We start from the raw sequence: 16571 nt of genomic DNA on the forward strand, positions 1-16571 counted from the left end.
AACTATCTTGTCTGAAGTCATTTCTGCATTTGAGAGCCAATTTGTACTGAAATATGTGTATGTATGCGTTTTGTCCAATCTCTACACATAAAACACTTCCACAGTGATAATCTTCCTCTCTCGCTCTTTCTTTTTGTAGCTCTGAAGCTCATACATTATTTGGTCTGTCTTGCAGTGTGGAGGAGAGTCTCTTCAGGTTCCGGACTAAGATGTTTCTTGCATCATGTGTGATTGAGTCACACAGGGAATATGACACCTATGTTAAAACATCAACATATTGTGACTTAAGTGTCATCATGGTGACGTCATGATGGTTTTTCCATGTGACATGTATACTGTGCACAGACTGTATAGAAGACGTATATGTAGACACTGTGACATCACCCATTAGTTTTCTAGACTTTCATTTAAGCCTCCAGTCTGGCATTTTGGCCTTCACCCTCTTGGGTTTTTTGGAGCCAGAAATGACCATATTTGGATAAGAATGTAGAACTGGGGAAAAGTGGGGTGTATATATGTGCTTTGCTATGTTTCTAACCTAACTGAGAGCTGGAACCTCCTTCCATTTTTTTCATGATACTAGATGAGTTGCTCATCCAAAGAGATATGAACCTGCATGAACATGAAAGGTCAAAAATGTAAAATCTCCCTTCCCCAATTGCAAAATGGGATGCATAGTGCCATGCAAATCCTTTTTATCCTTTATGTTCAACTGAATATAGTACAAAGACAAGATATTTCATGTTCAGACTGTATTGTTTTTGTAAATATATGTGACATTGAAACAGTAACAAATTCATTGACTGGAAATGTTTTAATGTCTGTCTGACAGCAAGCACTAATGGAAAACTCTGAACTGAAAATTTGCATGTATATTGGACAGACCTAATGTATAATGTATGTGCGTTAATGTTTTTATCAAGAAACAAATGGCTGTTGCTTGAAGTTGACCACAGCACAGGTAAGCTGAGTGTAGGGAAGCCTCCACAGGAGCAGAGATGGTCATTCCACACCCACTCTCCCTGTGTGACCCCTCTTCCCTGGGTAGAGAGGCTCTTCTGAGCCCCCCTGTCTGGGTCACATCTTCAGAAAAAAAAAAGAGAAATGAAAGATGTCTGAGATGACAGCAACCTTGCACAGTCGCAGCAGGAGTGTCGTCTGACAGTGTCAGCTAATGAGGCCATTAACAGGCTGTCACGTTTGTTAAGTGACAATCAAAGAAACACTTTGTAACACTTTCTATGAAAACTACAGCTATAGTGTGTTATGAGGGAATCCATAGTTTATTATAAAGCATTCATTGTGTTTTACAATACATTCATACTGCTTTATGAATACACTAAACATGGAATATAAACACTCTTGGCTTACAATGCATTATGACTGACTATACTGACCTATACACACCTCAACAATCAACTGTAGTAAGGACCCACATTATGCTGTAATAGTCCATGCATCAAAATAATCATTCATGATGCAGCAAAGATTGTTTTAAATGCATTAAAATGCATTCCACTACCAACAGTGAAATGATGAAGTATACATTGCAGATGCATTGATTTGTACTTCACTTAACGCATACATGCTGCATGGGACCTTGTGTGGACAATCGTCTTTGCATTCAAGTGCAGAGACCCATCCAGTATTTCTTTAAACACAAGGGACGAATGTCATCCTAACCACTCATCGTCACATTGATTTATTGATGGGCAATGACATGGCAAGTCGTAGCTGGTGTTTGCGTGTTCGAGAGTGAGGTGTGCCTGCTGATTTGTACACTGATCTTGCTCTGAGATACGGAGTAGATGTCGCTGAGCGTGTGCACATAGTGTGTTGCTGAATATCAGTTGGCAGTGTGACAGCTGGGATTTGCAACCGAGCATTGGACTGCTTGACTATCTGGAAAAGTAAATTCTGTGAGGAAAGGTGCTGCTGCTGACAGGAAGAGCTGTAAATGCAGGTGGATTTTTCTTTTTTTAATGAGAATGTTTATTTTCAAGACTGCATAAAAAATGTTGTATAGGACTCTGAAATAATGCCTAAGTGCATGGTAAGGTGTAGTTTATGCCCCAGGCATCCAACATGTGCAGGAAAGCAACTTAATGATCTGCCTATTCACATGCTCAACTGTGTGACTGAAGAGTTCTGTGTTGCGCTTCCTCTCAGGGTTGTGGTTTGTGATCTTAAGGTGGTGTAGTGCAGTTCTGGGACCTCCAGCTCTCACATTAACTGAACATTCAACATGACTGTGAAACTGTGTTCTGTGGCGGTCAAGTTGTCACACACGGCTGCAAAGTGTGGCATGATGTCACCTACGCTGTAACAGACACTCAACCCAGCCTGCTCCTTTGTCACATCATGTGAGTTTTAAAGTAGTAGATAGGTGGTAGCTTTAAATGTTTTAAATGATCAATGATTTATTGGGCAGATGATTATTGAGAATCAATATAGTATCATAAATATTGTGAAACTCAAGTGTATTGAGTATATTTTTACATCCACATGAAAGAAGATCGGGATATTGATGTTCTTCAGGCAGTTGTTGATGACCACTATGACGCTGGGCACAGTTTTTATTCATGGACTGCCAAAGTTTATTCCTTCTGATTTTGCTGACCCTTTCATCTAGCGCCTTCATCAGGCCAAGGTTTCTCCGTAAACTTAAAACCGAATTGAGAAGGTCTTGTCATGAACTCAAGAAATATCAAGTTTATACACAGATTGCCCCTAAATTTATCATACACATTCCTGTTCCCCAGAGGATAAACCCTTTCCGTTTTGATACCATCTCGTGCAACATGCATTGAAACAAACAAGAGCAATGGGGTTGCCATGTCAGGCATCTGGGGTTTAGGTGATTGCTCAAGGGCATGTCAGCCGTTGCTAATGGAGGGGGGTGAAAAGGATAGACCATTTTGATGCTAGTGACCACACAGCCTTTCCAATGTATTGCTGAAGTAGTGCAGTATCATATAATGTTTCGTATTTGTATTTTATTTTGGTCAAGTCAGGTTTTCTATCACATTGTATGTTAGCTCTACCTTGTCCTCTTGTGGGTATTTTTTTCAAGCTGCTACATATTGCTTCTCGTTCTTAAGATATTGTCAGTTGCTCTTTGCCATTTTAGACTTTTAGTACTGTTGTATTTATTGACAAAATAATTCAGTCCTGAATTCCCAACACACAACAGAAAATATTCCTTTGATTAACACAGGTGCCTGAAATACAATGCTAATGTACATAGTAATGTAATTATGTATGTATATTGATGCATACCAGTGTATAATGTATGTATTGTATAATAAAGCAACCTAGATACTGTTCATCCTATGATGATAAGCCAAGGATGTTAGTATCACGTGCAGCATGTTATAGCACAGTATAGTAAGAGCCACGTGCTCTTGGCCTGATTCCTTTCTCTCCAGGGATAAGGTTGTAGCTAGCACTCACTAGCGCGGGCAAACGCACACGCATACACACAGGCACATACACAGACACATGCACCCACACAGCACAGACTAGTGATGGACTAAAATATAAAACATACAAATAATGCACACACCAGGCATGCTACATATAGAAACTTACTGCATCACACAGATACACTCACACTGGTCTTCGTGGACTGAGAATTGTACGCACACACATATAGTCACATGCATACGCGCACATGTCTGCCAAGGGACGCTAATGAAGATAAAGTGGCTAATTAAACGTGACAGTGAAAAGCGATGGGCAGCCATGTTACGTGACGTTATGGGGTCGGCTTGGACATATAGACGTGGGTCTTTGGCCAGTATGGGATAGTGTGTTAGAAACATGTATGTAATGAGGAGAAAGCTATGTCAAAATTTAACAAGACATGGTGGGGGATGGGTAGAATATTTTTGAGGTTCATTCCAGCTCTCCTGATGTTTAAGATTCCCCTGAAGTATTCTTTGTATTTACGTATACTCGCGTACACACGTCTCACACACATACACTGCTGGCCTAGATCTGTGAGGTGGGTGATTCCTGCAGGTGCAACACATCTGGGCTGACTCCATACTATCAGAAATCTGGAGGGAAATCCTTTTTCTTTTTCTTTTTTTATTGTGATGTATTTCTTCCTCTGTGTTTTGGGCTTTCTTTAAAGTTGCACCAATCAATATTTTTCTAAGAGGAAAGGGTCAAGTGACTGTGTACTGTGAAAGCAGTAGCTCAGAGTAACATACCCACAGAGAATTATGAGCTCTGTGGAGCTCGTTGTTTTGGTTTTGTGGTTCACAGCTTTACTGGTTTGGTTGCGTCTCACAGCTCTCATCAGCAGCATTTCCAGCATAAGATTCACTGTGTAGAGCATTTTCCTCTGGCGTCTCGCTCCACTACTGAGCTAACATCATACCTCTGTTGCATGGTGAGCTTGATTATATCCCATGCGTTTTACTTCACACTTATGAAGTAAATGTAATGTGTAATGTGTTCAAGATGTTTCATTATGTCTTTTCCTACTGTGTCGTGTAACGCCATCAGTGTAACGTTAGCTAGGAAGTGGTTGCACGCTAATGGAATGCAAATGCAACGCACTGCACCAATTTTACACAATTTTGGATTAGCTTTGAGACAGGTGGAGTCTGGAAAAGCTAAGAAGGAAACCGAAGCCATCCACGTTGAGCTTCAGATAAGGTTCTTCAGAAACCTGTGATGTGCGTGGTGAGCTGCTTCGTCCACTATTTATTATACAATCAAATGATTATTATGCTTTGGAGCTGTTCACAGGCAGGTGTGAATATGAAACTCTCATGACCCCAGTGTTTCCTCTGTATGAACTGCTTCAGTGAGTTTGTCCAGGTGTGTTTACCTGTGTGACTGACGTTAGCATTTACTTGTAGTTGGGTTAGTCATTGTTGTGTGTCTCTGTGCATGTGCATGAGTTACTCAGGGTTATGTCATGGTCCTCCCTGTGTCTTATCTGTTACATCACATCACCATAGTAACGACAGCAGTGATGACACATTCTGCCTCACTGGACCACCACCAGGCACCTAAACCACTCACAAAAGTCTGTTGGTGTTTGTGTGTGTGTGTGTGTGTACTGTGTAATGGAGCATAGACAGAGAGGATTCCTGTGGAGTATGTTGAGTGTGTTTCAGGTTGTAAAGTTGTCTTTTAGTATTTTTACATGTGTGCAAACTAGGGTGCACGCACACACACACACACTCACAAGCATTGGCTCAGGGGAAGAGCATACAGTAAGAGGGCAAAAGGCATCACAGCTGTATAGAAGCTTCAGCAGTGATGCGGCGCGGCAGATTTCACCCTTCAGTTCTCTTTGTAGACCTACACAATGTAGTCACTGCACAGCTGTACATTCTGTTTGTTTTGATATAAAATAGAAATTTGAAAATCAAATCACTCAAAACGTACATGTAGATCATGTGACATGTAACAGGTTTTGACCGATGTCCGTCTCTTACATCTCCACTTCCAACAGCGGAGGTTTGCTATTTAAATTGAAATAAATTAACAGCCACGTACCTCTACGGAAACAGTGCAGACCTCAGTGGCAAACCTTATTAAGTATAAACCTTATACCTTATAGTACCGTGTCACTGATCATGGTGTCAGTAAGTCTGATAAGAAGACCACTGCAAAGCAAGTGAATATAGATGACAGCAATTCAGGTTTCACATTGATCGATTGATTAGCTGAAAGAAGGTGATGTCCCGTGTTGCCATGCACCAGTCAGGATTCAGCTGAATCTGAGGTGGGGTATTTGGCCACTGTCAATCATACCACATGATTGTTAAACTATAAAATATATTTTATCTTATAGCAACATTCTTAACATTTAAAGCTACAGTAGCCTAATTTAAATTGTTTGTCTTAGTGCCTAAACCTACTTTCTACTGAAGAACTGGTTCTAGTGAAATTTCTCTCTCTGTGAGAGAAGTGTTGAAAAAGTCAAAATTAATAAAACCAAAAAAGGTTTTGTTTTTTTTTTTAAATATATTTTTCAGAGAGGGCAGCACATTGAGGCTTACAAAAATATTAAACGAAAAAATATTTTGATGTTGCTGAGGGGACTCACATCTTTGTTGCATTACACAACTAAGACTTCTGCTTATTGGCTCAAGGCTAATTGTTGATGTTCACGGATATTAGCTAAACATATGCTTCCAAGCACATATCCACCAGAACACTGCCATACTACAGCAGCTATGATCTTCACTCCAAAGCAGCCTCTCTGTTCCTCCATCTGCCTGTGACAAAGCTGTTTGTAAAACGTTGGAAACATTTCCTGTTTCTGCGTTTTGATAAATATAGCTGAGCGCGGTGCTATTTATAGAAACCCCGGCGTGCTCTGCACCTAAGTCAGGGCCTGTTGCATGGTGGGAGAGGAGATGGGTCTGAGATGGGGCGCTTGAGGATACTGTGACCCAGATGACTGAGCTGGAATGATTGGCCTTGCGGTGCTCAGCGTGCCGCCGTACTAATGCTCCCGCAGGAACGTGGTGACACAAGATGCATGTCTCATCTGCCTTTGTTCTGTGGGAAGAGGGAAGCTTTGGAGTATTCAGGAATGTCAATTAACTGCCAAACTAAGAGCTTGTGTATCCCTGCCATTAGTCTGTTTGAGTGCATCTGGGATACAACGAATCACAACAAGCATCTGTTTTAAGACCAGCAAGTCACTACCTAATGTTCATCTGCAGAAATACAAAAATAAACAGCCTCTGTGAAATTATTATTTTGCAACCCAATTTGTTTAGTTCATTGTGATGCATTCAGTGTCTTTCAGCTGCCAAGGGTATTTGTGATGGTTTGTTTACAGCAAGTAAGATTTTTATGGACCCATATGAACTATCTCACCATGTCTTTCTCTTTGTTTCTGTCTTTTTTCTGACTCTCTCAGGATACCATGTTTCTAGCTCTGTGGTTGAGGAGGGGGCAAGGTGGGAGAGTCGTCACCTTCTACAAGAAATCTATGACAACAAGTCGAAGCTCTACTCTGAGCCTGAAAAAAACTGCACTGAACCAGGTAAGACTGGCTGAGATGCTTGGTTAGACATATTGTAGTTTTTCATGTTTGGCTCTGTAGTCTAAGCTGTGTGGCTGCAGGACGAGAAGTCAGAGATCAAGAGCGTAACAGTGGGGTTCTTCTTCTCCTTCTTTCTGTGTATCAGCCAATAGTCATCCCTAGTTCCTAGCTATACTGTAAGTGACCCAAAGCACAAAGGGGATACCCGCTGGACCAGAGTGGTGTCCTACATACACTTAGCTCTAGAAATGGCTGCTATATGTACATTAATCGAATAATAATAGTAATAACGATGATTAGATCGGTAACTCACTAGTGTTTGTGTTGTTGACTGAGTGCACACATCCCCATATAATGACTGCAATAATAGGTTTGTGGGGGGGTGGGGGACTGTGACCCAGCTTTACTTCTCTTCACCTTTACATGCACACACACACACACACACACACACCAGTCTCAGGAGAGCTGGCTACAGAGGAGCTGAACCGAAGATGAAAAATGAACAGCACTCCCCCTGGTAAGGAGCTGGAGACAGAGAGGGAGAGAGAGAGAGAGAGAGAGAGAGAGAGGGAAAAAGTGAGAGGGATGTTGACATTAAGATGAAAGGCTGATGAAAAGCACAAACTTTTCCCAGGTAGAAATCCTCTGCTCTCCTTGACACTGAAAGCCGACTGAGCGTGAGTCCCTGTGTGTCTGCTAGTCTCTTCCTCGGTGTGTACCAAAAGCTCTCATGCCGTATGTTTGTTTTCTCTGTGTACTTGTCGGCGTGTGTCTTTGTGTGTTTTCCCCATGGTGCGGAGTGTGTGAGTGTTTTCCATGTGGAATCCTGGGGCTTTACAAGGCTGACGTCCTGCCAAGCATTCTCTTGATCTCATTGTAAACACACGGCCCCCATCTAATGCACACATGCACACACTCTCATCCTGCCTGCAGTTTTGGGGATGCAGACGTTGGATTCTCTAGCCCGACTAAATTTGTATGGATGTTATATTTAGACGGCACATAGTTTTATAGCCAGTTTCTGTTTAATTACACTTTATCTCCTGAAACACTAATTACCTTAATAGGGATTATTCCTGCTTTCCTGCACTAAAAGGGGCCTTCACAACATGCTCCTTACGCCTCACTCATTCTGACTCTCTGTCACTCCATTATCATCTGCTTAGCTTCCTCGTCCCCCTGGAGCGCTTGCTGTCTCCTGCTTTTTCTTTGTGTTCTTCTTTCTGTCTTTGTATCTCTCTGTCTTTATCGTCAGCTCAGTTCCAAGTCATAGAGCATTCTTGTCATGCACAAAGCAAGATGCTGCACACACATGCTTGCACGTATCCATCCGCACAAATATTTAATCTCACGTGGAGCATCCAAGCCTTACTGTTCTCAAAACAAATGAATGTTTCAGGCAGAGTAGTTAATTTTATTTACTACCTGCATGGCTAGAGTCAAAGCCAAATGTCTTGAAATAAAGACTAGCCTGTCTTGTTTCAGGATGAATTACAGGACAAACAAGTGAGAAGTCTTTGTCTTTGTAAGAGAGATAAGGACTGTAATGTAGCAGAATAAGGGAGTAGTATATTTGCTGGAATGTGCTCCAGATGCCTCAGTTGTTGGGGGAAATAAAATATTGCAGTTGTTATCGAGCTTCCACTGGAAACGTTTGGAAGAAATAGCCTGGGTCCCATTTTAGTGGCTTTGGCTTGACAGCCCTGCTTCCAAGTACGGAACAATGGAGCTTGGGCACGTGACAGCAAATTCCCCAAAATAACGTTGCTCCTTCTGCTGCTGGCTCGGGCCAGCTGGGGTCTATGTGCCTCCCTCATCTGACAAAATCAATTGAACTGTGCTGAGCTGGATTCAGCTTCAGAGAAATGATGTTTGTGGGACATTCATGTACATCATGAATCTTGCTGCAAATATACTGTGTGTGGTAATGGTTAATCATCATCACTATTTGTCAGGTGAGATTTAAAATACATTAAGGGAACAGAAGGTTCTGGTATCAAGTTTAACTAGTATTATTAGATTTATATGTCTTAGTTTATTTTTGCGTTCATCATGTCAAAATAATAAAAAACAGAAAACAGTTTGCTGTAGATGAATTTGGTTGGAGGATTTTTCTTCTTAATTTTTCATCACTGCTGACTAATAGTTCAGTATATCTAATGCTCATCACATTTCCTTAGATTCACTTTCTTCAGGGAACATCTTGAAGTTCATTCTTTTGTCCAAAGCCCAAAGGAGTTCGGTTCCTTTCTGATCGTAAAGGAGTTCGGTTTACGATGATACAAAACAGAGAAAACAAACAAACCTTTTTGGTAACTGGAATTAATTACCTTTATTTTTGCTTGATGTTTAATTAATTCTCAACTTTTAGTACAAATAACCTACCCTGGTTGATTGAGTGCTAAACAAAGCAAAAACAAAATGCAAGACCTGCAGATTAGAAAATGTCAGCAATTAAATTATTAAGTAGCGGCTTCTGTATTTTTTTAATTAAATATGGTTTGATTAGCTGTTCAGGTAAACAGTAACGCTGACAGCTTAAACAACCGCCTCTGAGACGCAGTCAGTGTCTGGGTTAAACTCTAAAAAGTGAAACTGAAAAAAGTCTGCTCTGATCTGTCACAAGAGCTGTTTCTACGCGTTCCTACCACAGCGACTGCCTCTCCGGCACTCAGTTTGTGCTGTAATAGGGCGGATCGATGCCGCTTACTTCCTCCTCTCATCCCACCGCACAGGACGTCGTCTGCACGCAGCGGAACAAATGCATCAGGCAGACATGCTCCGACACTGGAGGAAGTTCATACACAAACACACATAAACATAGACATGCATACATGTGGAGCAATAAAAACTGCATGCACTTATTTCTTTGGTTGCAACTTTTTTTTGTTATTTTCCATTCTTTGAAGGTCAGATACCAACACACACACACACACACACTCTCTCTCACACAGTGGAGTGTGTAGGATTAGAGATAATCATGTTTACAATTGCTGACTTTCTCCTCTCCGCTTATGCACTGCAAACAAACTCTGCCTCATTACAGCGTGTGTATTTATTTGTCTGTGTGTGTGTGTGTGTGTGTGTGTTTGCAGTGGCAGGAGTGACTTCTCTCTGTCATCTGATTCAATCTCACTCCACCATGAGCAGCAGCAGTGATAGATTTGGATGTCAGTAGCGATCGTGATCCAGCAGACTCTTGATTTGCCTTATCAGCTACCCTCACTAGCTCACAGTTCTGTCTGTCAAGTCTTAATTAACCAGAAAAATCACTTGTTACAGTTGAAATTACGTTCCACTTGTGCAACTGGAGAATAATTAAAGGTTACACTGTTTTGCTCTCTGGTTGTCTTTCACTCTGCTCTCTTAATTTATTAGTAGTAGAATTTGTTTTAAAAAAAGTTGACAGTTCAGCTCTATTGAGTTTTACTTTTGACAAAATGTTTTAGTTATGCTTTAGTTATTTACATATTTGTCTCGTTTTTGTCAGTGATTTTTTTTCTTATTTATGTAATATGTAATTTTCTATTTTTCTCTTCTAAGCATTTCATTTTATTTTAGCAGTATAAACCACTCACATTAATATTGCTCTCCAGGGAGGCCTTTTACCCATCAGTGATGAGGGCTGACATTGCTTAGACCATGCTGGCAATTCGTCATTGTGCCTTGTGTAAATGCTCCCCCATGCAGACTTGATTGCCTATTGACGATCTCATTTATCCTAGACAGAATGATATCAAAGCGCAACCTATCACCTAACCCTAATCATCAGGATAGTGTTTCTGGTGATCGTCAAACCTGTTTGTAGCACCACATTACTGAGCAGATCTGATGTCCACATTTTTGTGATGGTTGCGGAACACATTCACGTTCTCCTGAGAAAGAACAACATTTCCCTCAGATCACAAATGAGGTTTTTATGATATTAAGTTTTTTAGAGAGCAAAGTCAAGTGCAGTTTTAGACAGTGATGTGCAAAATATGTTAGGTAAATTCACAAATATAGATTAGGAATATTAATTCTGCTGCAGCTTTGCATGCAGGATGTCTCAGAATCTAAGTAGCATAGAGGGACTTCTCCAAACATATTCATGCTCTCAATGTTGTAGCAGCCTTGAGGGGCAGTCAGTGCTGCTTCAGTCTTTAGACCTCGATTTCCCCATCAGTACTGTCCCTGCTATGTTGCAGTTTTGCCTCGTCTCTCAAACGTCAAATTCTTTGTAAATTCTTTTAAAAAAAACATGAAAAGCCACTGCCTTGACTCCCAGCACAGCATGATAAACAGCATGTGTATCGCAGGTTTCTCTGACATGCAACTAATTATCTGCTTAATGGGACTATTTTCTCTTTTTCCATTACTGCACACTGAAGCAAAATGAACCTTTAAAAGACAGAGCGAGAGTCTATTCAGAGACAGTTCTGGCAGAATGGAGGCTGCTAAAAATTGTTAAAACTGGATATCTAAAAACATTCAGAGCCTTAAAATTAGGCAACAATAGTATTAGTAATGATAACAATAGTAGTAGTAGTAGTAGTAGTAGTAATAGTAATAATAGTGGTAACACTCACAGTAAAAGTAGAAATTGGAAACAACAGGAAATACTAGGGTGCGTGCTATTAGATTTTGCAACATCACATTGTTGGATGGAGCAAAATTTTTTTGTTGTGTATCAGAATCAGAATCAGAATCAGCTTTATTTGCCAAGTACGTGTGACCATACAAGGAATTTGACTCCGGATTTTTCTCTCTCCTGTGCACCATACAAAATACAAAATAACAAATAATAGTAATAAAAAATGAAGAATAAAGTATTTACAAGAAGAAGAAAAAAACGAGATAAATATATATACATGTAGTGCAAACAGTGGAATGATGTAGTGCAAACAGTGTGATGGTTCATACAATGGCATTTGCAAAAAGAAAAAAACAAGATATAAATATATGTACATGTAGTGCAAACAGTGCGATGGTATATAAGAAATATATCAGTAAACTGCCGTGTGTGTGGTGTCATAGTCACACTATGACATAGTGATGTCATAGTGTGTTTTATTGTATTCAAATATACCGGACTGCTATGACAACCTAATTTCCCCTCAGGGATGAATAAAGTCATCTGTCTATCTAAATAAATAAAACAAAATTGCATTATAAGCTATGTAACTTCAATCTTGTGTATCACAAAATAACTAATTGAGTGATCAACCATTTGTGCATTGAGCACAAAGAGAAAACAGTGGAGACAGATAACAAGAAAGCTCTGCTCACCTCATTACTTCGCATGTTGTTGTGATGCCACCAGAGTAGACAAGATTAGCCAGATCAGAGGAAAGAGTAGTGGAATTGTTGGCTGACAGAATGCCAACAAGGTAGCTATTATTATGTTTTTAACGGATGTGATGTTATACCGAATCCAGAGTTACGACTTGCAAGTACAAATCGAATACAGCATATGCATTGTCTTTATTAAACTTTTGAGGCATGGAGAAAGTGTGTCCAAATATCACCATCTATTTAGCTTACGGTTTAATTTAGCTTAAAGTTTAGTCAGTATATTTAGTGATCAGTATTAGAAAGTAGAAAATAACAAAGTGTCATGACACTTGACACACCAAACTCATTTAATTCAATTGTGTAATACAGAGAACCCAACATTCCCACTTGAGCAAGCACTTGGCGACAGTAGCGAGGAAAAACTACCTTTTAGAAGGCAGAAACCTCAGAGCAGACCCCCGGTCCAAGATGGGCATCTGCCAAGACATGGACATGACACATTCCCTCACATGGATGGAAGGATTAGCCTGATTCTTTCCAAACTAGATCAGTTTTTAATCAACTATGTCAAATGTCATATCAGGCCCTCTGTGAGCTATCACCCTATCTTGATCTTGATTAAAATTTTGGACAGATGATCAAAAATTCTGTAATAATCAGTAATACCCAACATACTCATCATATCAGAGACTGACAATGCAGAAAATTTATGTAACTGTAACAACTTCAGCACTCAACAGCTACGCTCTTTAAGAAAGAAACATCTGCAGTCAGATTTATTTAGACACCATAGCCCATGGTCCAGGCTAGCTGTTGCTATTGTGTGGCCTGTGGTGCTTGGCAGGTTGGGAGAACAAACAGGTTGTGAAAGGCAGGCAGGTCATGGATCCCCCATGTGTGTGGAGCCCTGGGGATCCAGTCTCGAACACAGATTGTGGGTGAAGGCAGGAGAGAGAGCGTGACGCCAGCTCCATGTAGGGAAGGAAGCTCTTCTACTGATGTGGTGACAATTACATGTGTTCACCCTCTTGTGCATGTAAGTCTACCTCTGTGTGTGTGTGTGTGATTATATGAGTATATTTACCAAGCCATCCCCTCCTTGCCCGCGGTCCATCTGTCACTCCAAGAAAGCTCACTAGGCATGTCAGAGACTGCGGGCCAGCTGGGAGGATGTGTATGTGCCATGTGTGTATGCATGTGTGTGTATGTGTTGGTGTGTGGAGGAGGGGTGAGAGGAGGTGCTCTCTGTCACTTCACATAGCATCATTTACTGTTAAGGGTTCCCACCAGCATGAAATAATCCAAAGTCTGAGACAGGAGACGAGGTACACATTATCGAGGAGGACAAAATTGGCTAATTTTGTGTTATACAATCAAAACACTTTGCTTTCCCCAAGTTAATCCTCAACAGTGTAATGAAACTGCAGAGCTCAGATGTGCTGAGTAGAACAGGTTTGTTGAATTCTTACACAGATGATTTCCTGAGCTCATTTAACTCAAAAATGTACCGCTGGTTAAGGGGTAAGTAAGCTACAGCCTAACCAGCGTAAGGGACTGTCACTTAAATCAATTTACAAAGGTTTTCACAGATTCAAATTAACACTCAAATTTTTTGACTTAATTAATCAATTGATTATCAACACAAACCATTTGTATACTACATGTTGAGTTTGAAAAAAAGACAGAAATAAAGGATATAACAAGTAAGCAAACTAATATTTTCACTGGCCCCCTTGTCAGCACCTGTTTGATAATCTAATCTTTCAGTATTGTGTTGTCATTTTGAACAATCGTAGCAGATCGTTGTTTCATTACTGATGAGCACACTCTCATGAATGTGTCTGTGTGTGTGCACTCACAACTACACACACACACACACACACACACACACCCCACTGCTGCGTCTCTGCGTGCAGTAGAAAGTCAAGCCACGCTCTGCATAATGGTGTTGTATTATGCATAGTCTGTCGCTGCACTTACTTTTTCTCTGCATGGGGACATGTCCATGTACACACACACACACACACACACACACACACGGAGGCACACATAAACCCACCCAACCTCAGACACATATGGAGATGAAGACTTAAATGTCATATTACTACGCAGCATAATAGTGACGGCAGCAACACATGAGGTGTCGGATTTCATCAGGGATGTTTGCGTCTGTTTTATTACAGTCTGTATGCTCATGTATGATCGCCTTTACAGCACAGAGAGGTGTGAAAGTGTGAGGGAAACTTTAAGTGACCACTTATGTATGGCTGTGAATTTGTATACAGTATACCATTGGACCGTGCTGCTTATTAACCTCATGGTGCCTGCTGTTTTCAGTGACCGTCATGTCAGCACAGTCCTTTTCCATGGATGTGAAACAACAGCAGACAAGGAAATAACTTAAGGGCTGCCAATAGTATTTAGCATTTATTGGGCACATATAGAAACTCATAAAGGCACAGAACAGTTCTATTCACATGACTTCCACTTGAGTTTCCTAAAATAGAATCATCAGTTCCTGTTACACTGAGTCCTCTGCTGCTGTGTGTGTGTGTGTGTGTGTGTGTGTGTGTGTGTTTTTATCATTTTTATTGTATAAAGCACTTTGGGCTACATTCTTCTTGTATGAAAACAGCTACACAAACAAAGTTTGATTGATTGATTGATCAACTTGATGACTAGACACAACAAAATAAAAGAAGCACGACTCTAAAACTTTAAACCATTGAAAATAATGATTCTGCTGCGTTAATAAAAAGCACAGATCTGAAATGAACCTTGCAGTTGTAGGTATTTTTATTTTTACACAGAGATGTAAATAACCAGATTTCTCATGTACTCTGTAATCATTATATTCTGAATAAGATAGAAATCAGGAAGCAAGTCAAGACAGCAGTAATTACAGCATCAGCATATGAACTGTATCAGAATAAAGTAAGTGTAATAAAAGTAATAAAAATAAGTATCAGATGTAACTGAAAATTGTCAACATGTTGTCATATGGATGTGATCATCACTCTAAAAATTTGAGATATGATCATTTGTTGACACCAGATTAATTGTATAAACGTTGGATCCCATACTGTGATGTTTTAAGTTATGATGCTGATTTTACCCATCCCTAACATTTTAACTTTATATCAGCAACCTACAGTGCCATGAAATAAAGCTTAACTTGAGAGCTGATTTTATACCCTGTGACATTTATTGACAATGTCACAATTAATTAGTATGTTTAGTGGCTAGTGGTCAGTTTGACTGATGAATGACAGCAGTGATGGATGTCCAGAGGCTGAGTGGACGCTACATTTAGACAATACTCCAAGGTTACAGAAATGGAAATGTTACTGATAGAGTAGAAGATAATGAAGAATAAGTGTCCTAGTATGGATCCCCGTGGGACATTTTTTATTCTCCTCAATTGAATTGACCCCCTGGGCTTATCCTGAACACCACATGTGTAAATGCAAAAACAATTGAGTGTTGGGGATTTTTCTTGTCGGTGATCAATCCTCTGAGGAAATTACTGAGGAGCTGAATGTCCCCTGTGGCTTTGATTTGTTATTAGAGACCATAGACACAGCCCCATGAAGGATGATCATTGACCTTTTTGACATTTTTTTTAAACCCTGTGTCACTGCAGGACTGCCACTGCAAGGGAGGACATACAGGATATTTTTATTTTTACAGGATATGAGTATTTGCTGTAGCATGCTGTAGCTATTACGGTTTATTGAGGGGTGTGGTGCAAATGTGAATCTTGAGGTACCTCTACCAGCTGTCCTCATTTATAAGCAAAATACAGTTTTTCTACTAGATGCGTCAAACAGATTTTTTAGAAAATGCTCAGGTAGTTAAATGTAAATTTAAATGTCAGAACAGTTGAGAAATTTCTTGTTAGCTAACCCTCTCCTCTGGACAATTATGCAATGTCATGTTCAAAGTGCTGTGCTATAGCTTGGGCTGTGGTTCTAGTGTTAGCGATACTCGTTATGCGGAAAGCTTAAAGGGTGTTGTCTTTTCTGCTTTTCAAAGCTAAAAGGACAACAGTGAGTATAAGGAACAGATTGAACAGTGTGGTTTCTGCAGCTAACAATAGCATACTTTGCTAATTGCTATATGTCTTCTTCACTGGTAAGAATGCTTGACCTTTTGCTTGGTACTTATTGACTTTAGCCTGTATAATCTGCATCATTACATGGCACTGAGTTAGCTTGACAAGTAGTCATCAAATGCATACTTAAGAACCTTTTGCATATTTCTTGTGCTGTTG

At 40.2% G+C, this 16571-nt stretch overlaps 1 protein-coding gene across 1 annotated transcript in view; it reads left to right on the forward strand.

Moving 5' to 3' along the window:
- The window catches only part of slc24a3 (solute carrier family 24 member 3), a 79158-nt gene that overhangs the window by 22108 nt on the left and 40479 nt on the right, over positions 1-16571 (forward strand). The window contains exon 2 of the mRNA XM_046401013.1: positions 6899-7024. Within this exon, the coding sequence (XP_046256969.1) occupies positions 6899-7024 (126 nt within the window). The remainder of the gene's footprint in view (positions 1-6898; positions 7025-16571) is intronic.

The sequence above is a fragment of the Scatophagus argus genome, chromosome 10 (genome assembly GCF_020382885.2).
Source record: "Scatophagus argus isolate fScaArg1 chromosome 10, fScaArg1.pri, whole genome shotgun sequence".
NCBI classification, from domain to species: domain Eukaryota; kingdom Metazoa; phylum Chordata; class Actinopteri; family Scatophagidae; genus Scatophagus; species Scatophagus argus.